General features: G+C 37.8%; 1 protein-coding gene across 4 annotated transcripts; it reads right to left on the bottom strand.

The window, feature by feature from the left end:
- Positions 1–1,817: 1,817 nt before the first annotated feature.
- On the bottom strand, positions 1,818–23,620 carry SERAC1 (serine active site containing 1). Of its 4 annotated transcripts, none has more exons than XM_052672483.1 (17): positions 23,530–23,620; positions 22,088–22,181; positions 20,692–20,728; positions 20,220–20,356; positions 19,820–19,909; positions 18,736–18,867; positions 15,824–15,945; positions 15,194–15,322; positions 13,930–14,043; positions 12,366–12,528; positions 10,516–10,666; positions 9,579–9,720; positions 8,714–8,814; positions 6,252–6,349; positions 5,518–5,700; positions 4,890–5,033; positions 1,818–4,216 (listed from the first exon to the last, which is right to left on the bottom strand). In XM_052672483.1, the coding sequence occupies exons 2-17, from the start codon at positions 22,176–22,178 to the stop codon at positions 4,080–4,082; spliced, it is 1,971 nt and encodes a 656-aa protein (XP_052528443.1). In that variant the 5' UTR covers positions 22,179–22,181; positions 23,530–23,620; the 3' UTR covers positions 1,818–4,079. The 4 variants fall into 4 exon arrangements, with proteins under 4 accessions (XP_052528443.1, XP_052528529.1, XP_052528371.1 ...); XM_052672569.1 differs by lacking the exon at positions 23,530–23,620 and adding an exon at positions 22,887–22,907; XM_052672411.1 differs by lacking the exons at positions 22,088–22,181; positions 23,530–23,620 and adding an exon at positions 21,415–21,643 and having other exon boundaries at positions 1,818–2,449; positions 4,039–4,216.
- Between the last annotated feature and the right edge of the window lie 2 nt (positions 23,621–23,622).

The raw sequence follows: 23,622 nt of genomic DNA, 5'->3' as shown, positions 1-23,622 counted from the left end.
ACAAGGCACTCGGTAAGAGGCTCCTACCTTTCTCTGTGCACCCTCCTCCTCTGCTCCCTCACTTGCCAGACACTTCAAAACAAAAAAATCCCCAAAAACTTGAAAGACAAATGTGTGAAACTTTGAGTTGAGCTTCTTGTAGAAGTGTCGGTTTACCTTGGGAGCAGGTTGGTGAAGCAGGAAGAAGCAGCTGGTCCGTTCCTCACACAGAGTCTCGGACTCCTCAAAAATACAGCGATTATTTATGGACACGTATCAGTACAAAACATCAAGAGCAGTAAAAAAGAAAGTATGTTATATGGCCATATCCGCCTGCAAAGATAATTAACAGCTCTAGGACAGCTAATTTAAATGGTAATGAAAGTAAGTGGTAGCAAGAACGCCCATTAAAGTAGATTTATACAAGTCAAATAAAACCTACTTTATTACTCTCGCTGAACACAAGTATGTGGCCTCTAGCATTCTAAGTGATGGCTGCATCTGTGGCAAGCTGCCCATTAAAAGAGTCCCTGTAGCTAACTGGTTGGTGCTGTCAGCAACAGCACATCCCTGTCAGTCACAGCACCTCAGCAGAAAGAAGGAAACATCCCAGCTGAAACAGCAGCAGCACAGAGGGAGCAACATGCTGCCTTCAGATGTTATCCTTCCTGCTTGTGCCCAGTGCCAAGTGCTTTTCAGAGGCAGGTGTTCATGACCTGCATTCTAGTTTTAATGGTCAGGACAAGCTAAGCAGGGCCAGACTTGCTCTGCATTTGTGAAACCATCACAGAACACTGCAGGAGGTGAGGATTCTTCCCTCTAATCCTCGCCTAAGCCTGCCCTCCCCACAAGGTGAGCAGAGGAACCCAACGTTGTAACTGCTATCTTCTCTTTTTTACCATTGAGAGATGTTTTCTTCAGCCTCCTGCTCACACCACACTGCACCAGTGCTATTTCCACCAGGGTAGCAATGGCATGTATTTCACAACTTTCCTTCAGGAAGAACAGAAAAAAACCAATGTATTTAACCAGCAGCCTGCCTGGAAGGCTGTTTGATTTCTCCTTTTAGCCTCATGAGCTTTTTAGGCAGAACATAACTGAAAGATAAAGAAAACCAAAAAACCTAAAATATTTACTGGAATTTTCACTCATAAAATTGTCTAAAACTGATAGTTTAACTGGAGTGAAAACTTCTCCTTTCCTGGCCAGCTATGTTGCCCAGCACCACAGAACACAAACCACAGAGAAAAGAAACCCTCCTTGCACAAGTGTGAAAATAGCAATCAGAACTTGATTACTACCAGAAAAATTACTACTAGATAAATATCACTACTAGAGTGCTGGACAGTCCCAAGAGCAAAGACTGACCCACTCCTTATGAACACTCCCTTCCCATCTTACCGCTTGCGTCCCACCATGCAGACGAACCACCAGCATTCACAGCCCCGGCCACATCTGCTGCTGGGTTTCCAGCTGGGATGGGATTAAGGGCACAGTTTGAATCCTATGAATTTATACAAAAACACTCTTTGGAATTAACGTGATGCTAGGGAAGCATAAGAACTTAAGTTTCTAATGGGAAGCAGACAAGAATGCCAAATGCCACCCCATTTGCCCTCTGGGTCTAGAACCAATGTCTCTATATGGCTCAAGCAGCCCTTTTGCAAAACCTAGAAGCACAACCGAAAAAATTCCCCAGTCTGGCAAAACCACAATGACCAGCTGTGACCCCACTTCTATGCCTTCTACCTTAGATGAAGGAGAAACGTTACATTCTTCCAGCATGAGACCGTCTCTAAGGAACAGGTCTTCAAAAAATATGAGCATGAACCAAGGCATTCTTTTTACAATCAATCAGCTTTAATATATATTGTGGTGTATCTAGTGCATTCTTAAAAACACATTTTGTAACTATTCCCAAAAAAGCACAACTGAAAGTATTAGTTTTAGAAGTTTCACATATATATATTTAATAACAAAAAAGAGAAAGTTGTCTTGACAGTTCCAGTTACAGTACCAAAGCACAGATGCATTACTGAACAAAATTAATGTGTAACATCAGTGATCTGAATCCCTTTAAGCCAAAGAAGTCCATTAAGATCACTACAAGGTTTGTCACACCAAGCAGAGTCAGTTATTAGAAATCATCTACTGGCAATGGGATTGACATACTCTCAACTTTGTGAGTACAAAGTGTTCTAATATTTACACTTTAAAGTTTAAACCAGAGTTTAAACAGGGTAAACCTCTTCAGAAGTTATGACAATTCTGTTACATTTTCTACCTGAAATACTGCCATCCAGTGTTCTTTCCTGTATCTTGATTATGGGGAAAAAATGCTCTTCTGTGAGTGTAGTGCTGCACATTCTCTGTACTGTTGTGGGTTGTGAATTTTACCATGCAACTTCAGCAAGAATCAACTTCCAAAAAATGTGTTTGTAGCCGTTGTGTTCTCCTGAGCCAGAGAGCTCTGTAATAAAAACAGCTGCCTCAGAACCCGGCAGGACAGCAGTGGCCTCTGACACCTGCACCAAGCCCATAAAGGACTGCACCACATCTCTGGTAGCTTTTAGAGCCATTATTCTATGGCTGGTAAGATTAGAACCTTATCATACAAGTGATGCTAAGAGACATCCTCTGCATGTCATCAGGACTTAATTAACAGTCAGCCACAGGAACACAGCCTAATCATATCCTGTTTGTCTTCAGAAAGAGCTGGGAGTGAAAGGAAGGTAGGAAAGAAATGGCACTTGCACTGGGCTTCTCTTACTATACTGCAAACTACCTAGGATTTAAGAAAGTGACTGAGTGCTGCCATTTTTTTTCTAAAAATAATTATTTCTCATCAGTGCTGTTAAGGTATCCTTAATGTGAACAAGTTCAAATAAGACAATGCTTTTGTCTTGCTCTGTGTCTACACCAGTAAATACACATGAGCACCCTGGGACCCTCTGCCTTTCAACTGGGATCATATAATCACTCAATTTTTATTTCCTGTTTAAATTTTCCCTCAACCTGAGCTCCAAACTCCAAGCATCAGCTTCCTTGTTGGGGTCTGCAGCTGTCTTACCCCACGAGAGCATTTTCAGTGCTCTTCTTAAATCAGCTGAAGATCTTCTAAATGAGTAATGTGAGCTGGGGATACCTATTCAGTGCATCCCACGAGCCTTTAAAGAAAAACATCCTGGCCTCCGTTCCAGATGACCAAGCACAGAACTGCCCTCAATCTGACTGGATACATGCTATCTTACAGAAAGTAATCTCAAAAGTCACTAAGATTAAAAGAGAAATGTACAAGAATGTAAACATTTGTGGTTTTTTTTTCTAAATGTTTTTCTTCTCACTTATACAAATGGATTAAATCAACTACAGCTGTTTATGCAAGACAACCTCCAGGAATTAGTAAAGCTTTATCTCTTTCTCAGACAGAAAACAGATGCTGTCTTTGCTAACAAATCTGGGTAAGTCTATTAAACAAAAAGACAAATTACAAAAATGTCTTAACTGGGCCACTAACTAAAATGCTACCTTCACACACATGAATTTTCTGAGACTTCTGACATACTAAACATGGAGAGTAAACCAAAGCTTTAAGGCAACCACATGCTTCTTTCCACCTTTGACATAACAATAACCATCTCAATTGTTTCTCACACAAACCATGAGACTTAAAGTCCCAGATGCATATGGACATTACTGAGACCACCTAACTTCAGAGCAACCTTTCTTGGCTAAAAGGAGATGCACTGGGCACCCTCCATACATCATCTGTGTTACTCCAGAAGGACATCTTCATCCATTCTCAGCCAGATCGCTGGAGAATCTGCACACGGTTTGCCAACAGATCATGCTTACTCTAAGCCAACACCCATTTTCTTTTTGCCAAGTTTGTATGAGTTTGTTTCAGTTTGTATTTGTTTTGAAGAGATTTCAGAAATAAGTTAGTGATGTCTCTTAAGTTCAAGACATACCAAAAATTGTTTTAGCAGTAGATACTATCGACATATATCGTATCTTTGCAGTTTTGCAGATCCTCTAACAACTGTTAGGAGAACTTACTGTGTTACACTACATAGAAGTAGACAAGGATGGCAGAAACCTCATTCCCCAAGGTCAGTGGCTAAAACATCCTGAATGAACTTCAGTGTACGCTGGTACAGGAAAGCATCCTTCTTCTTTGGCTTACAAATATTAAGATGATTTACATCCACTGGAATAAGTTCTCCAATACCTAACTCTGGGAGAGAGAAAAAAGCAGAAATAATGATCACAGTTTGTGATTAGCTGGACTGAAAAGCGCATCCTGCATTAGCAATTGCTCTCTCAAAAGCAATTCCCCGTCTGCCCTTTAACTGCTTTGGCTTGGTGATTTTTTAATGTGCTAAAAGCATCAATACCTGCTGTTAATAGTCTGATTGGCTAAACATTGCTCCAAAACCCATGCTGGTAAACCATTTGGTCCAGAGTTCTACTATCTTTAGTAAGAATTCCTATTAGCAGTTTATTAATTTTTTTTTTTCTTATTTTCTAAAGGATAACATAGCTGGAATTTGCAGGAGACTCTGAAACACTATTCAGCCTAGCCATACAAAGACAATCAGTTGGTCATTATTAGAAAGGAAATGACTGTTACAATGTATCATCAGCCATGTGCCTAGTCAGCATTTTTTCAATAAGTATTGTTGGCATTTGGAAAACTCAAAACTAAGCTGCTATCATAAACTACAAACACAGCTGCCTCCCATCTCAGCTGGCAGACTGTAGTTAAGTTTAAACAGCCAAAAGCTTAAACAAAGGCTCCAAACACAACAGATGTTTTCTCCAAGGTCTTCCTACCACCGAATCCCCATTATCAATGCCTACAGGAATATATATAAAATTAAAGAAACTTAAGTGACTATTTGACTTACTTGCTGACTCCAGAGGTACAACATGCAGTTTCAACATGCTGCCTATATGCGTTGGCAAGGTTTCTGCAAAACTCAGCACTGGAAATTTCTTATCTTTGGCAACAGACAGGAAGTCATCATTCAGCACCTTAAGGGCAGGAGAATCTGTGAAAGGATAATGTTATTTTTGCAGCTTTATCTTGAACAGAAAATTAGAACTTGTGTCTGCAAAACTACAGTCCCAATAAAGTGCTTTGGAAAAATTAAGAACTCCAGTAAAAAGGAGTAGCGTTCTGCTTGTAATTCCTTTTTCCAGCAATCATATGTAACATTTCTTTCTGCATAACACGGAATTTATACGGAAGACAAAAATCTTAAGTCCAGCACACATTACTTTGCTAAATGACCTACACTACTCTATAAATTTGTTCTGATTCTCTTTCCCCCCTCCATGTCTGTAATCAAATAGAAAAGTTACTCTTGACAGTTCAAGCTACAACACTAAGCATAAGAAGGGCAGTTGTAGTTCTTATCCAGCTTTTTCTGATAGCATGATTTAAAAAAATAAAAAAAAAAAAAAAGGAAAGAAAGCATCATGAACAGATTAGCAGAGATCTCTACTGTTACATGGTAGCAAAGTGTGACATACCCTTGCTGAGTTCTTTAACTTCCACAGAAGGAAAGAGAAGATATCTGGCATTTATGGAATATTCAGCCAGCTGGGAGCCATGGTGAGGTACACTATAAAATATGATTCCTCTCGTGTTGTTTACAATTTTACCCATTTCTGGATTCTTGGAAGCATCCACCAGCATCTTTTTCACTAGAAGACCTGGCAAGAGAAACTGAATTAATGCACTGATTTAAAGCACTATGAAAATAATGATGGTGCTATATTAGCCACAAAGCAACTAACCATATTCTTGCCTCATTTGTTTAATCCTTAGCGTGTCGAATACGTCAGATCAAGTTGGAAAAAGCAACTGAGGCATTAAAATAAAATGTTAATTGAACAGCATAAGTCCAAGTCTATAGACTTTTTAATTTGCTTTTAGTGTTGCTAATGACATCTAACATATGCCAGATGATGGAGAAAACTCTGCCTCTGAATTTCCACTTGCATGAATTTCAATTCATTGATTTTGTGTTTCTGAATCAACACGGTACAAACAAACAGGAATAAAAATCCATTCAAAATGCGTGTGCTACTGCAAACAAAACACCAGGAAAACAGAGATCTATTTTACATTTTCAGATCTTTGCAAGTGTTGTACACAGCCCATTCAGAACAACCTCCTTTCAAACTGAATTTGCTTCCAGTCTCATTCTGAAACGTAACAGCAGATAAATCAAAGCATTCTGCCAGACAGGCACTGCGCTCACCGCCCATGCTGTGTGACACCCACACCACGGGTCTCTCTCCAATCCCAGCAGCTCTGAGCTTCTCCAGAAGCTCGTTGCTCCTGTAAGCAATAGATGTCCTGTAATGAATAAACAAACACAAGCACAAAGGAACCTGGTGAGCTGAATACCAGTCTTAAAGGGAATACACTTTCAGCGCTGCAGTTTTATGAAAGTGAATTCAGTAAATAAAACATTGATTACTTAATTGTTGTTGCTACACTGAAAACTAAAGACGTCAAGAACGTTTTAAGGTCAGCTTCACAAGGACAATAGCAATTGAAATGAGTTCAGTTTGTTGGTCTTGCTAGAAATTGCTATTTTAATTTCACTTATCAGTTACTGCGCTTAGTTTTAGTTCTGCAAATCCTATCTTTTAAATGAAACCATTTTCACATGTTTACAAAATTATATTTTCATTTTACCAAAGCACCATCAATGCATAATAAACTTTATGCCCTGAAACAAGAACATATGTAAATACCTGACAAAAATGTACTTTGCTAAGCAGTGCTCAAGTTGTAAAGCAAAGTTGTTCAGGAAATGAATAAGTGCATTATCATCCAATGTATTAAAAAAAAAAATTAAATCACAAATTACATCAGTTATAATTTTTCAAATAATTATTTCCAAATGCTTGGTATTAAAGTAGTACAAAAACATAATGATTTCAATTTCAATTTGAAGAATGAAGAGGTCAAATTCTGGAAAGGATAGGCTGCATGTTAAAGGCTACAAATGAATCTGTGGTAGAATCAAACCAAAACTGATCCCAATTCCCAGACTAAGCTTGAAGGAGTGAAATCATTACTCCTTATGGCACAATAGGAATCACAGAAGACTCTTCGATAACGAAACCTCAGGATATTGGGGCAACCACTGTGCAAAGCCTAATTCAATTCATCTCTGTTGGGTCTAAGCATTATCACTAGAAGCAGCTTTCAGATAATACAGATGAAAAGGATACTCAAACCTGTCTTTTCATCTGAGCAATATGCTTTAGGATTGCTGAGGGACTTAACTCCCTTCTGAAACACTAGATGAGCCTATACTCTTACAGCAGCGATAAGGATGTGAGCGTCCAGCTACACTTCTGTTGCTGCTAGTTAAAATATCTTCAAATGTCTTTCACTTTTGATTAAGCACAACAAACTATAAAATAATCATACACTATATGCATGGGTGAGCACATACTGCAGGTAATGCAGTTTTCCATTCTGTGATGAAAAATACGTTATCTTAAAATAAATGCATATGTATTTATTTATTTTTTGAATTTGCTTTCTTTATACGTACTCGAGATGGATGTGGGGAAAAGGGTCTCTCATAGAGGTACCTATCTACACATTCATTACTGTCACTGTTCTGACTAACTTAATAGAATAGAATAGAATAGAATAGAATAGAATAGAATAGAATAGAATAGAATGGGAGATACTGTCAGTCACATCTTCCTTATCTTGCCCCAATTGCATGCTTTCTTTAATGCAATAATTGCATCATTTCTTTGTATGTCCACAAGGAGGAAAAATGAGCAAGTGCCAAGCTCTCAATCTTTTATACAAATTTTGTCCCCTACTCAAAACATAATTTTTCAGATTCTTAACCTGTCAGCAGTCACACACGTGCCTTTGTGGAAGTATAGAAGTTGAATCTAGTTACATGCCTATGTGTATAATGAATGGGAGGACTTGGATTACAATCAGATTCAAAGAGCACTGAAGTAAATTGCTGAGTCTAAAATCCATTCAAACCAAGTCATCTAAGCTGTTTTTATGTTTTAGAAACAACATTTTTGGAGGAGGTGTCTTCTTCTGATCTAGCTGGCTCAGGCTCACTAAAGCACTGCTCCTCTGACAAGAGCAGTGGTTTTATTACAATATTTGACCAAAAAACAGTGTGGGCTGGAGACAATTTATTAATTCTTAATTTGTGCCTAAAACCTCTTCACTTGTTAGCTTCATAATGTATTGTGAAAGTCTAAATCTTAAAGAAGTTTCTGTAGCTCATCTACCAAAGACAAATGGCAATCTTCGCAGGGATTAATACTTCTGAATAGAACTATAAGCTTTGTTTTCCCACTAATATCAAGTCACAATACAGCAAGTCTTTTGTTGTATTTACAAAGTACTGTTGGGCCATTTTAAGCTTAATAAATACCCCCCTGAAGAAGCAAAACTAATGTTATATCTAAATCAGTAGACCGCTTTAGTGCCTGAAGACGCGGAAGACAATGAAGACACATGAAGCAGTCTATAAGAAATTAAGAATTTGAGTTAACCCATGAGGATATAAAGCTTGGGTAAACCATGACTTTAGCCAAGATTTTTCTAAATTTTATTTTCAAATACAACAAGAAAAGTTAATTTCACTGTTTCACTGTAAGTGATTCAAATAATTAGCTGTATAGGTCATCCTCCAAACTGCAGACACGCATTTGTTACCTGTGAGGCTCAACAGGACATTTTGCTTTCCAGTCACTCAAACGGGTGTCATATTCCACAGATATGATTCTAAGGGCAGGACAATCTGAAGCCAGCCATGTCTAAATAAAGAAAACCACCAAAAAGAACTTATTACTGAAGTACTTGGAAAACTCTTACAAACACTTTAGCAACAATGGAGCAAAGCTGTTATTATGAATAGAGTATCAAGTACAATTTTTGTTCTTCATGAATCCTTGAATACATCTTACACCTGCACTGTTATTTTGTTGTTATTAAAGACTGTCAAACTCTTGACAACTTCCTGATCAAAACAAGGCAAAGGCTGGAATGGATTACTGATTTGTGCATTCCTGGCTCCCTCTCCTGGGTGGAACAACAATTACTGACGTGACCAATGGGACTGATGAGTTGAAATTTTGTAGATATACTTTGGTGTTTACATCAATGTGAGCTGCTTGAAGCAGTCATTACTTATTTACCAATAATTTTATAAGGCAAACTGGAAAAAGTACTCAGGTACTCAGGTACTCAGACATTCATATAAGAAATTAAAAATGTGACTTCACGTTTTCAGTTATCTTTTTCTAAGCTGTAGAATTTCCTTTAAAAGAATGAGAGCATAAGGACAGTGTACATTGCCTCCTCTTTCACTACCAGAAGAATGACACTGAGTGCATTAACTTTAGCAGAGATTTTCCTTTGCAAGCATAACCTGTTGAAAATTTCATTTTGCTAACAAAAACCATGTGAAGAACACAAAATATGCTACTCCTAAAACAGATCAGAAGTCATCCAATTCTCTAGACAGCTCTCATTAACAAAAAAACAGCAGTCGTTCAAGAAAATGGTACTGTCTTTTTACCTTTGGCCAGCACTGGCTGTATTCCTCCTGCACTTCTGAAGCCTTTTTATCCACAGGTTGGTCAATGTCTTGCTGTCTCCAGGTTTTAAACGCTGCTCCCAGAAGACCATGAACAAAAAGGATGTCTGCTCTGATGGGCTGACTGACATAGAAAGGAATTTGTAGAAGACAGATGACAGATATTCTTTCAGAAAATTAAATTTAGACAGAACTCTTAATCTAGGTGATATCAAAATGCTATTTTGAACACTGTACATGGTTTCTTGTATTATGGACAACATGCCATGACATTGCATGATATTTCACAGAGGATACCCAGATCAAGATGAAAAACACAGATTCGCCCATAAGAGAGATCTAGACAGAAGTATGTAAAGTACCAAACTCTTGTCTCGTATTCTTCCATAATGGAAAACAATATTCTTTCCCCCTACTATTAATGCACCTTGGTGAGACCTTTACTGTCTGATTCCACCATCTCCACTAACACAAATGGCCCCAAGGACAGTTGCTGCCAAGTGACATACCATGTTGGAGACTGCTTCACTCCCAGATAAATGTTCTTGGAAAAGAAAAAAAGAAGCCTCAGCTTCTTTCACTGCAGCTGAGGACAATGGGCTGCTATCAGCAGAATAACTGCTAGGCATCATATCCCAAGACACACCAGTACAAAGGCTGCAAAACCATAATTCATGTAATGGTTTGCATTTTCCAAGCAATACAGGAACACTCTTTTCATTGCTACGGACAGCTCCGAGCACTCCTGCTGTTCTCACATTAGAGGATCTACATTCAGTCCAGTCAATCCATCAAGAACCAGAGGAGCAGGTAACAAAAGTAGAGCTGCACTCTGAATCCATTCTTCTGAATTTTTGTAACTGAAAATTATAGAAAATAACTCAAATTACAGCATGCACAGTTTCTCCTTCTGCATTACCTGCTACGATATTGTGGATGTAAGACATAAACACCATCTGGATACTTTTCTTGCACTGTGTCCCTGTCTAGGTTAGCCAAAGCTCTGGATGCATGAGAAGACTGAATGACATGCGGGGATTTCATTACTTCAGCAAGTACAGAAACCCAACCTACGTTGAAAAAATAAAGAGTCAGAAACATCATCCCAACAAGAAAATTCACAAACATCATCCTTCACAGCAGTAATTGTGAAAATGGGCATTAAAATGTAAGAAAGGCAATATCAAAACAAATTACTTCAACCCACTTCTCTTTACTGCAGGAAAGCCACTGCTGGATAAGTGGAAATGGCAAAATTAAAAAAAATTCAGAGTGGTGAGGAGGAAATGTATTTTACTGCTATTTAGATTATAATGTGAAGCAGAACCCCTTCCCAGAAGTAAAACAAAGTGTATCAGCAGGTCAGAGAGCAGCAGTCGGACAGAGAACACATCTTGATTCTCTTTCTGCAGCCAATATGCAAAAAATACAGTGATAAGGAATGTTCCAGAGAGAAAATGAAAATCAAAGCACTGGAAAGAAAGGGAACAGCACACAGGAATAATGGCAGGCAGAAAAACTGATGATTGCTCTGAAGAACAACTTCTAATTTTAAATTCCAGAGTGCAAAAACATTTATGTAATTAAAATTCTCCCGCTATTCTAGAACAAAACAAAAACCAAACAATTCTGTTTACACTTGAGAAACATAAAAGAATAGCTGACAGAACACATTCCTCAACTTAAGTCATAGCTACCTCAAGAAAAAATAAACACTTTACAGACTCTTACCTAAAAATGAAACTTACTGTTTCTTAGACATGGATAAGGCTGCTCACAAAGTACTGAGACATGCAAAGGAATACACACACACACACACACACACACATACACATACATACACACACACACAACGAACATTTACATACTTTTAGAGAAAACTTGAGTCAGAATGATTGTAAGGATCTGTGATGAATGAGGAAAAATCTTTAAAATCCAAAAGCAGATAAGAAACAACTGAATATTCAGAGCATACATACATACAAGAACAAATGGGAAACGTGTGAAAATTTGACAAAAAAATTTATGAAGAAAAATTTCTCAAATTAAACTTGCTGGCAGAGTGGACTGAAGCGCTGTTAAAGATCTGGTGGAAAACTTCCCCAGCAAGAGCTAGCTGGGTAAGGGTTGGCCTGCAGACTGGAGCAGCTGTGAGGATCTGATGCATAAGCAGCACGAACAGCAGGATGTGAGGGCACCCACGGGCACCAGAAGCTGTGTGAGTTCATCTCTGCCTCCTGCCACTGTTATTTGTTCTTAGTTACTAGCTTGACACAAAGCAAGGGAGAGTGGGAAGGCATATTTTATTTTATTCCAAAACATAAAAACACAAAGTTCCTTCATGAGACTAAAACACAGTAAATTGGAAAAAAAAAGATCAATAACGCAGATGGTCTGTGAGAGTAGGAAATTCAGAAGTCAGTAATTTGAACTAAATATCAGAAGTCCCAATTTTCACCATCCTTCAAAGACTTTCAGTGCCTCTAGCTCTGACACACATCAGCTAGACAACGCATGTAAGTTTTTAAACCAAAGCTGTCTAAACTATTTATGTTTTATTTAACAACAACAAAAAGGCACAAACTAACAAAAAAAAAAAAAAAAAAAAGCAAAAAAAACATATACATGCATACAAAACACACATATAAAAACCAGAGTGCTACCACAGTCCCTTACAATACAATACAATAGCACTGAATCCAGTGAAAAATTTAGAATATAGAACTGGCAGTCTGGCATTCAGGCTGCTTGCACTTGCTTTCCTTTTACCTGCACGTACTATGGATGAATGAAGACGTTCATCCAAAGCCATATTTCCAATAATGCGGATTATGTTTCTCTGGATTTTTGCAGAATCCTTACGGAGCTGGTAGATCCTCTGCAGCAGCTGAAGGCCGCCCTGAGCTTCAATTTTATCACAGTGAGATGAAACCTAGCATCATACAGTACAATGACAATAAGTAGATGTTCTGCAAAAGCTTCTTGGTGATGCTGTTAATACAGAAAGTAGTTTTGTGAGCTGATATGATATGGCCCTTATTACATAAGAGTTCTTATTCATTTAGTATTTATTAATCCCTATTCCAAGATGAAGGAAACATTTTAATGTGTTGAGTGCATGATATCTATGAATTGACAACCTGAAAGATGCTGAGAATCATCACTATACTCTCCTTCACATCAGAGGAAAATGACATTGATATCCATTTGGCACGACCAACTTGCAAGTGACATTCAAGAGTCTAAACAGGACAGCTGCCTGCACTTGTTCAAGCACTGCCAATTGAAGCCTCTTATTGCCTACCAGCTAAAGTGAAATTGCTAGCATACCTCTTCTTTGAAATATACAGACATTGTTACTCTTCTAATAACATCACTATTTTTACTGATCTAAAGGGCAACAATAGATTCTAGTTCAAGAAGATGAACACAGACAGATCAGTAGTAGTGTCAACACCAATAGCGACCAAATGCTTGTGACTTGAACGTGTTTACAGTGCTTAAAAATGTACTGTAGTCATGAAATTGCTATGTTCTCAGGTATGAAGCTTTTAGCAAAGACAGAGGCATTCTGTGTAAGTACAGTCACAACTTGATTGAATGGAAAATCTAGAATGTAGAAAATCCTTACTACGTGAGAATTTCTATGCATATGGAAGTTGTGAAAGGAATACTAGCAAACTACACTTTATCCATCCCTACTACAAATAACAATTTAGTATTCTCAATACTATCTTTCAATGTTCAAGACTTCTGAGAAATTAAAGAACTTTCACAGGCTAATTAGTAATAATAACAGAACTTAGAGGCTGTATGGTAACTGTTGAGACACAGCCTGAACCACTGATTGAGCACCTGGGGAAAGGACCCACTCAGCCCTGAGAGCACAGATGAAGGCAATTCAGCTGTGTGAAGGGGTGGAGCCTGGCTGCACCCCTCTTAGACCTCATTTAAGGGCTGACTGCCATTATGGAAGGATTTCTGGTTACAAATCCCTCCTTTGTAGAGCTCAGATCTTCAGAGACAGGTGAGCACTTTTTCTTTCCCTTTGTAACACCTTTCCATTGTGCTAGTCCCTTTGTTGTTACACTTCTTGTACCACAATTTCACCTGTTTAGCTTTCTGATTGTTACAGAGGCACTTGATATCAGAAAAATGAGTTTGTTATGCTTCCTTATGATTCACATTAGTCTCAGCTCTCTGAAAGCTCTTGCAAAAGGGATAGCAGCTAGGAGACAAGAAAATGGCAACTCAGTCCCAATATGTGACAGCCTTAGAAAAGAGTATTTATAAATATGTTGTTTTTCAGTTGTAGTTTAAAACAGGCAATTACCTTAGAATGTTGCACTAAAGCTTGCAAGCAAAAGAGTTCTACTGTCTCTGAAGGAACTTTACCCAAAGTCTCACAGTATGGAAGTCCATTTCCCCCAAAACACCATAAGCCTCCCTGAAAGGAGAAACAGTAAAAATGATACCATGTTCCAAATGGCTACATAAAATAAGCATTTCTAAACTAGAATGCTACGTGTGTAATGATCTATAGAGATCTCTTTAAAGAGTGCTCAGCATGTATGAATTTAAGTGTATAAATTATATAGCAGCACACTATAAAATGGCCTACTATTTTTTATTAAACAAATTTTCAGACAGAAGCTTCCATAGTCTATTAACTTCAAAACACACAATAAAGGGGAAAAATGCAGGGTTCTTATGTTAATTAATGTAATCTCTTAAAATTGTTTCCTTGAGGATAAGGAAGCAAGAATCAGCCTTAATCTAGACTTCCAGAGTTGGGAGGGGGAAAAAAAAAAAAAAAAAAAAGGGGAGAAGAGAAAATAAGGTATTTGACGCTTAGCATAGTGCCAAGAGGTCAGTCTGTCTCTATCACAGGGCAGGAAGACCAGCAAAACTTTAAGAAGGAATAATTTTCTAGGACAGTGCAATTAGTCAAAATGTTTCCGAGAGTGGTCTTACAAGTGCTCTTTCTGTAGCAAGACCTCTTGTTGTGTGAACAATGGAATCCCCATGTGAAAATATTACACTTCTTTGTGTCTTAGGGAATAATGAGTTATTGAACTCTGAAATCTCTAAGTAAACCCTGCTAAGCAACATTATGACAGTCCTTTTTTTTTTTTTATTATAACTTTCAAAAGTAAGAGTCACTGATTACAAAAATCAATTGACTTAGGTTTTGGCAACAGTGACATGTTACAGGAGTTTATTTCCATGTAATAAACAGTTCATGACCATAGGCTGCAATTAGTTTGATAGCAAGATGTCAAGAAGGTTTAGTAATCTCAGCAGATGAAATGTGAAAAATCTCTTTATGAAGATTGTGAGAGAAAAGATATGTCTTTACTTACAAGCCTTCCCACAAAGCAGGTATCTCTTGCTAAACCAACTAGTACAGTTAAGAAAGATAAAGAAGCTCTCAAGCATGTGGTCTGTATGTAGAAGAGCTTATACTAAGTTGTAATGTAACAAAGACTGCATTTTTTTCACTTATAAAGCTGGAAAATACAGAAATAGGTTTGTATCTTTGAGTGAGCCTCTGAATAAAGAAACCAAATAGTTCCAGTCTGTAAGGGGGAACTCACCCTCTGTGCAGCAAGAGTCTGACTACTTTCACGTAAAGCAAGAGATGTGAAGTACTGGACACATGGATCAAGGCCAGACTGAGGTAAAGAAACTAAGAGCAAGCGAAGCTCATCTTCTATGAGATAATCCTGTGAGAAGTAAACACAGTTTTTAATTCTACTTTTTTAAATTCTGAAACAAAACACAATACGGAAGAAAATTAAGATCTTAAATAATTAAAGAAGCTACATTAGTAAAGCCAAAACTTCAGTGCTTTGCAATTTGGGTTTAGTAGTTACTCTTGTAAAAACTCTGGGAGTGATTAATACTAAAACCAGCCACCTGAGTGATGAAAAGTAAGCTTTAAGCTTCATGCTTTAGTGGCCTTTTCCTAATATTTCCATATACACACTGTGACTTGTACAAATTACATTCTGTAATTTGGACATACAGTCAAAGAACAATAATCAGACTCCCATCTTCAGCTCTTTGCATCACATAATTCACTAGTACAGACACTCCAGAGGTACATTACAGTTGATGTTGTGGTTTTCATTTTAGTACTCACTCTTTACCTTTGAAGAATTCTATTTTAGTATGGTCACTAAAGTAAGCAAAAATCAGCTGGTATCTTCTTTCCATTTACTTACATTTTTCATTTTTGGCAGTGATGGTGGAGGCAGGAAAAAGCGAAGGTCGATATCTTTGGATCGAGCCAAACCTATAGCAGTCCTTTGATCGCAGGTTTGGGCAACAGTACCATACTGATAATCTGCAGTACAAGAACTCCAGCATTAAGGTTAAAACTGATAGTAAATACTTCATTTGGCTTTAAATTTCTGATTCCTTTTTTGAGTTGAAAAGAGTAACTTTTGTACAGTCTCCTTAATAAGCCTTGACTCTGTAGTCACAAATTTCAAAAGGTAAAAATAGCAGTTGTTAGACCCAGCACTGTGCTGAAACAAAACAGACCTGTGCACTAACTGTTGATTACAAATCAGTTAAATAAAGATTCTTATGTGAGTTGAACAAATGCAAAAGCAAAAGTTGAGTACTGCTACTGTGAAAAGAATGCAAGAACTATAAATTCAAGCCTGAACCTTGTCTTTTTTTCCTGCATACAATATTAACCAAAGTTTTAAACTGAAATGCTGCCAAGATGTGGGCATGAACTTTAAATGATACGAAAAGCTTTGTTTCTACAAGGTTTTTAAAGTAAAAAACAAAAAAGTGAACTTAGACCATGCAAGACAACATCACTGTACAAGTAGCCTTTCCTTACTGAAGCACTTGCAGTCCTTGCAAGGAAGACTTTAAGTCACCCTACTGAAGGGAAAACAGATTTAAATAATACTTAATTTTCAAAACCGATCTATTTTACAGCTGGGGAAATTGAAAGGCACATACTGAAATTAGTGGCAAACTGAAGGAAAAGACAATATTGAAGTGGATCAACAACTCACTATAAAAGTGTTTTTATCCTCATTACTGTTATACATCTCTTGAACAAAAATGACAGGCTACTTAAAAGAGGCTTCACAATCACAGATCAGGCATCATTTTTCCTTGGTGCAGATCACTTGCAGCCACAAACTGGTGTCACTGAAGCTGTGCTTTGGATGAGCAGGACACAGCATTTATGATAATGTATGCTGAACAATTTGGTTCTAGCTGTGAAAAGGTAGCACATTTCCAGTCCAGATCTTTGCTGGAATGAGTTTTGCAATATCAGAGTAAAATAAACCCACTTTCTTTATGAGGTAGTTGGCAAGAATTATTACTGCCTGTAAAACATCCAAATACTACAGCAATTAGTATTATAGAGAAAAGGATTTAACAGAGAGCAACTAAATTCCCACATACTGGCCATCTTATGCACTGAATGATACAGGAGGTCTGCAGGGAAAGAAGCCTCAGAAAATCTGCTGGCAGTCTTCCCACGTGAAAGTAAGATGGCCGTTACTGAACTGTTACACACACCTTCAGTGTAGGTACATCTGCCTCTCAAATGTTTTCAAATATGACTTTTTATGTAAACAATTTGAGATAATTAGAGTTTGAAAGAGGCAGTCTGAAGCAACACATTCCACTGTGTGGAATTGCACAAAATGTCAACTGACTCTACTACTAGGATAATCAGAGTGGATTAGAGTGCTACCTAGTTTACACAGACTAGTGATGGAGTGGAGAAAAGGGTGTATATGTATACCCTTTACTTGGAAGTTCAAGGACACTTGCTGCTTTAAGAAGAGAGAGGACTCAAGAACCTTAAGTTCTATACCATGCTTTATAATATGATTTACAAGATACTGAAGTAGGTAACTGTAGTGGAAATGCATGTCTTGTCTGAAGCAGTGATTGAGCACCTGGTGGGAAGGCAGGGCCAACCCAGGGGAGCTCAGGTGCATGCAATGCCCTGAGTGACTGGAAGGGGTGTCATGATCCAGCCCTTCCCAGATCTCATGGAAGGCCTACTTGAGGCCTTCCAAAGGTAAGCAGCTCTTTTCCTTCATTTCTGCAGCTGCTACACTTAGGCTTATTCTCATTTGCTGCAGTCAAAGACTTTGCCACTCTGCTATTATCACAGTACTTTCCATCCCATTATGGCATTGTAATAACAAAGGGAGAAAAGAACATAAAAGAGAAGCAGATTTCCCTATTTACAGATAAGTGTATGACATGTAATGTACTAATAATGTAACTGATGTTACCATAGCATTAAATGAAACTAGTTTTTTTTCTGTGGGATAAATCTGTGAAAAGTTAAAAATCATTAGGATGTTTCAGTATTAAGGTAACAGTAACAATCAGGACAGAAAATGGCTTATAAATAATGTTTGTGTGTGCAAGTCCTCTACTTCTAGTTTGTCACCGCTGCCTTGTTGTGGTTACCTACCATTTCCTAACCAATCTTTAACTGAACCATAGCCTTAAACCCCTTTCCAGCAGAGCCTTACAACAATCAGTACCAGAAGCAGTACTATTCTTAACAGCTTTAAAAGGCCAAAGAACCAATGAACCAGAACTGCTCTCCAGCAGTAAGACAGCATCATACTAAATGGTGGTCCTGATAATGCTTTGAGCGTATGGTAACTGCTGAGTCATGGCCTGAACCACTGATTGAGCACTTGGGGAAAGGACCTGGTCAGCCCTAAGAGCACAGATGAAGGCCTACAGGTTCATTTAAGGGTTAACTGCCACTGTGGAAGGATCTGTTTCTGTAGATTCCTCCTTTGTGGAGTTTTCTGCGAGCCTAATCTTTGGAGATGGGTGAGCACCTTTCTTCTTCCTGTGTAACACCATTCCATTCATGCTAATTCCTTTGCTATTATTATTGCCTGTATTGCCCCTCCAGTGTGTTGATCTTTCTGATCATCACAACGAGGAAGAGTATTAGGAACAAAAAATTGCTTGCAATGTAAAATAATAATAATAATAAAAACCTGATTCTGGTCCAAATTACACTTCTTTCAGCTACTAGCAATTTTTCCAGGGCAGCAGCAGATAATGGAGACATGGTTGCATTTTTGTAGATGAATTGAACTATACCAGCATACATTACCATGCCAGTGAGTGTTCTTTGCCAGCTCTTGCACAGCCTGCAGTCGGACCTCTTTGTCTTCTGACTGAGTCCTTTTTAAGAGGAGCCATAAAGCACATTCATGATCTTCTCCATCAAATGTACTAAAGTGCTCTTTAGCAGAAAACAAATGAAACCCAAGTTATTCCTAATGAGCATTTTAACAGGCGAGCTTCCATTTCACTGAATTAAAAAGAAATGATCTGTTCCTTTTAGTACTTCAGTATTAGTTGTTAAAGTATTTCTCTGAATTACTGTTAACAACTAATAGGTGCAGTAAAATAGGACAGAATGACACCCACAACCTCCCTGGGCAGCCTGGACCTATGCCTCACAGAATCATGGAATCATAGGGATTGGAAGAGACCTCGGTTTATCAATTGGTCCAATTCCCTGCTAAAGCAGGTTCCCATTGTATGTTACACAGGAAAGCATTCAGGCAAGTGTTGAGTATCTCCACAGAAGGACTCCACAACCTCTCGGGGCATCCTGGTCCTGTGCTCTGTGAGATCCAAGTCAAGAAGTTCTTTTTCATGTTCATATGGAACTTCCTGTGTTCCAGTTCATGCCCTTTGTCCCTTGTCCAGTTGCTGAGCACCACCAAAAAGAGCTTGGACTCATTTAATTGACACTCACCACCCTCAAAGTAAAGAATTTGTTAATATCTAATCTGAATCTATTCTCTTTCAGTTTGAAACTGTTACCCCTTGTTCTACTAATATAGCTTTTGAAAAAAAAATTCCTTTGATACAAAAAAAACTTTGGTATCAAATATTAACTCAGTACTGTAAGCTTCACTTCCCATCTGAAATGGGGAAAAAATAAATCTTCATTTATTCTTCAAATCTCTTCTTAAACATTACTTTTACTTACTTAAATACAGTTCTAATACACAGAAAGTTTTAATTCAGAAACTTACATTAAATGCTATTAAATAACATGTTCTGTTGTGTTTGAAACAGAGGAAATACTAAGTTCTTAAAAATAATTATTTTATTTTCTAAAAGTGCTTAGGTTTTACGATACTGTAATATGCACAGGTACTACACATGCTTTGCACACCTACCATTAAAAGGTCTCCGGAAAATTTTAGCTTCTGTCTCGAGAATTTTCCTTACTGCTCTATGGATTTCTTTTCTGGCTTGGTATGTAATCCCTAAAAGAGCATTTTTAGGTTACTTAAGTTTGAAAGACTGATATGGCACGATATTTCAAGATGCTGGCTAGTTGTTGGTTGTTTTTTTTTTTTTTGTTTTTTTTTTTTTTTAAGATATTCATATTTATACTTTATAAGGTAACTATATATACATATGGATATACATCTCTTAAAAATAAATTAGGTGATGTTGTGAATATTATTTTTGTAACATATCCCAAAATGTATATTTCTGGGTATACAAGTAAATTCCAGAAATATTGTATGCTGTTAAAATTTTATTTTTGGATTCCAAACAATGACATCTTACCTTGATATTCATTTGGATTTCGAGAAGATGTACGTATATACACATGGGATTTAAGCTTTTCTTGATGTATAGCTTGAGTATCAATTTGCAGCAACTTCTTTAAGGACAAAACTTCATATGTAATGAATACAAAACCTCTTTAAATGAAAGAAAGCTGTGTATGAATACTACTGAAAAAGGAAGATTACAGCAAAAATATCTTAACAATCATTTTGGTATAAATCATCCTTTATTCATTAATTACAAATACCAGATTTTACCAAACATACATAGAAATCCATAGACTATATCAATTTAGCACAGAAAAGAAACTCTCAAATAACTAAGAGTAAATCTACCAGAAGATATGATTCCAAATTACAGCCCACCATACCTAAACCCCTCAAATATTGTCACATTTTTTGAAAGTAACGTGAATTCAAGTTTTTACTGTATCCATAATTTACATATAATCTTGCTTGTTAGAACTTACCCTAGTATAAGTGATCCAGTTACTTTTGCAATTTTTCCTTGAAAAATGAAAAAAGGACATCAAAGAAAGTTGTGTGCATCAAGTCAATATAAACACATAACATGTGATAACCAGACAGTAAGAACTTCAGTAACTAAGGTTTTTTTCTATTTTTGTCTAGCTTTTGGAAAATCACTACTTAAAATTAAATAAGGTCTTGCTGGATTAGAATTTCCTGCTCTCTTAATCTAGGCAATGAAAGGTTTCCTACTGCTGCTATTTACTGTGAGTATGGCTACCTGTCAATTGCACTCGCTCCCCAGCTGTAAGAATCAACAGGAAAAACTCTGTCTCTCACTAGCATTTGTTTGAACCTCCACATTATGCTAAGGAGTTAGCTTTTTCTTCTTGACTGGATATTCAGTGTATGTGAAAATCCCTGCAGAATCTCTCTGAGCAAAGATATTTTTCAAATAATTCCACTGAATCCAATCTTACAGAGCAAAGAGTTGAATTAACACCACTTGCAGCAGCTTCTCAAATAATTCCACTGAATCCAATCTTACAGAGCAAAGAGTTGAATTAACACCACTCGCAGCAGCTTCTCTTTTAAATACAAGGATTCCTGTCCGATTTGAATTATTTGTCCTGAGTGAAGGTTGGCTGATTATCTGGACTTCGGGTTGTGAGTAAAGTGCAATGCTACTGCTACGATAGCGGCAAGCCCAATGGAATGTATCTCACCTATCATGAATAATTGATTTTCCTCAGCATGAACCAGGAGGTTTGCCCTAGACCCACTGCCACAGCTTCTGCCTTTGCAAGACTTTAAGAATTGTGGCATGCAGACAAGAAGCAGTTACAAGCTGAAGAAATAACTGGCAAAGAGACAAAAAAAACCGCAGTGATTCTGTGGAGCAGAAATAGAAATATCTTGTCTTTTAACCCAGGAAAATACACCTTAGAACTGTAAGAATTTTCATTTTATACAAGATATTAAAGAAAGCAGAGAAGATTATAGAACTTAAAAAAAAAAAAAAAAAAAAAAAAAAGGAGGAAGAAACAAAGTTTATTCCAGTGCTGCCCTGTTGCTAACAGTTTATGGACGCGATGTTTTCATTGTGCTAATCATTAAGAAATGACCAAAGAAAAAAAACAGATAAAAATGAGCTTAAAGTAATGAGATTGTATTTTGGTGGGACTCCCATTAGCAGCATTATCTAGAGTTATCTAGATAACTCTATCTAGATAATAGATAGAAGCAGACATCCACTTTAGGAAAATAAAACTTTTGATCAGAAACTTTGCAGAGGAGTAGATGTCTTCTTGTCATTTAAGCATGCACAGTGTTACATCCACACAGACTCTTTCCTCTTTTAATAACACCTCTGATTGATACTTATAGAACTGTACTTACTTATATCATTCCACGATGGCTGTTTTTTGGTGGCTGGACCAGAAGTTCCTATTTGTCTACAGCAAAATATGCAGTAAGCAGCCACTGACATTCTCTACATTCAGAAAAAGAAAAAAAAAAAGGATTTGGGAATTATAGTAGAAAACCTGTAATCATTTTTCCCCATCTTTTTACATTCTGTGCCACATAATTTAGATTCTGTGCCACATAAAACACTAAGTAAAAAAAAAAGTTATAAACTCTCAAATTTAGTAGTTTGCATTTTGATTACAATAAAAGCTTACAGAAGTGTTTTGTGCAATTACATATTTATGTTAATAGTGGTAAGTATGTATCTCTGGCTACCTGCTCTGCTTTGGAGCCTTTTCTGATTTCCTCACTTAAATATGTCACATTCACGTGAAGACAGTGCTCAGTACAACATGTGACTTAATACAAGTTAGTAATCCACTGTTCATAATTTATTTCACCTTAACACTTAAGTCTTTTACACTGACTTAGCAGGCTCTAACAACTCATACAGATTGTTGGTGCTAGAAGGCAAATTGGATGATGTTTCTCTTTTCTTACTGATTTACACTGTAACACCACAGTTAATAAGGGATGTATTTTAGCATCTACACAATGAGATTTGATGAATGTATAGTTGTACGGGTGAAGTGTTAAGAAATGAGGCAATTTAGGACTTGTGAAAGAGCCCATTACTGTATCTACCACTCACGTCTATACATACTAGCACCTTTTTGTATGTTAGCAACTATTACTACCTATACATTTTACCTATACAAGAAAAGCCTACCTGAGGTTAGGATAGTGACCTAATTGGCTTTGGCTACCTACAGCACCAATCAAACTCTGCATTCTTTCTGCTGAAGGCTTCATCCAAACGTTCAGACATATTTTCAGTGCAAGAATTACACTGGTTGGGTATTCTGCAGAAGTAACTTGAAATTAAAACGTCATGATGTGACGTGAGCACTTGAATTACGATGCGCTGATAGAAATGTGAAGCCAATCTGTTCAAACAGATGTAAATCACCCCCGTACTTATTTTGAAAATACAGATATTGAACATCTGCCTTGCCACAGTGACGATTAGTCAAAAAGATGAAGTGCAACACGTGTGAACGGCCATCAGGCCCTCCGATCTGGAAGCAGGGATGACTCCCCTTCACATCACCCCAGCATTACCACAGCTTTCAGCCTTAACTCCTTTCAGCGCCGCGGTTATCCACTGACTTCATTTATTACATTTCTGATAAGCACGGACTCCCCGCGGGCTCCTCCCCGCAACCGGAGCGCTGTCAGCGGCCGGCCCCAACCCAAGAGGGCCTTCAAGGCTGAGGTTTGACGAACAGCGACATTGGACCGCGAAAAGACCCAGCCCAAGCCCCTCCGGCCGCCCCGCCGCCTCCCCTCGCTCGCCCCGCCGCTGCCGGTACCTTCCGCTTCCTATCTTTCCCCGCAGCCGGCGCCGCCGCTCACGAGCTCCCATGACGTCATCACGCCGCGCGCCGCTCGGCCAATCCGAGCGC

Source organism: Tympanuchus pallidicinctus, unplaced genomic scaffold, assembly GCF_026119805.1.
Source record: "Tympanuchus pallidicinctus isolate F22 unplaced genomic scaffold, pur_lepc_1.0 scaffold1, whole genome shotgun sequence".
Taxonomy (NCBI): domain Eukaryota; kingdom Metazoa; phylum Chordata; class Aves; order Galliformes; family Phasianidae; genus Tympanuchus; species Tympanuchus pallidicinctus.
Note: the sequence above shows the minus strand (reverse complement) of the source record. Positions and strands in the feature narration are given on the sequence as shown.

Bases quoted from the DNA above. Each gene is read 5' to 3' on its own strand.
- SERAC1 (XM_052672333.1), bottom strand. From the start codon at position 21,514: ATGCCACAATTCTTAAAGTCTTGCAAAGGCAGAAGCTGTGGCAGTGGG. The intron at 9,721-10,515 runs GTAATGCAGAAG...TTTCTATGTCAG, and splicing joins CATCCACAATATCGTAGCAG to TCAGCCCATCAGAGCAGACA. The intron at 8,815-9,578 runs GTAAAAAGACAG...TTCTTTATTTAG, and splicing joins ACAGCCAGTGCTGGCCAAAG to ACATGGCTGGCTTCAGATTG.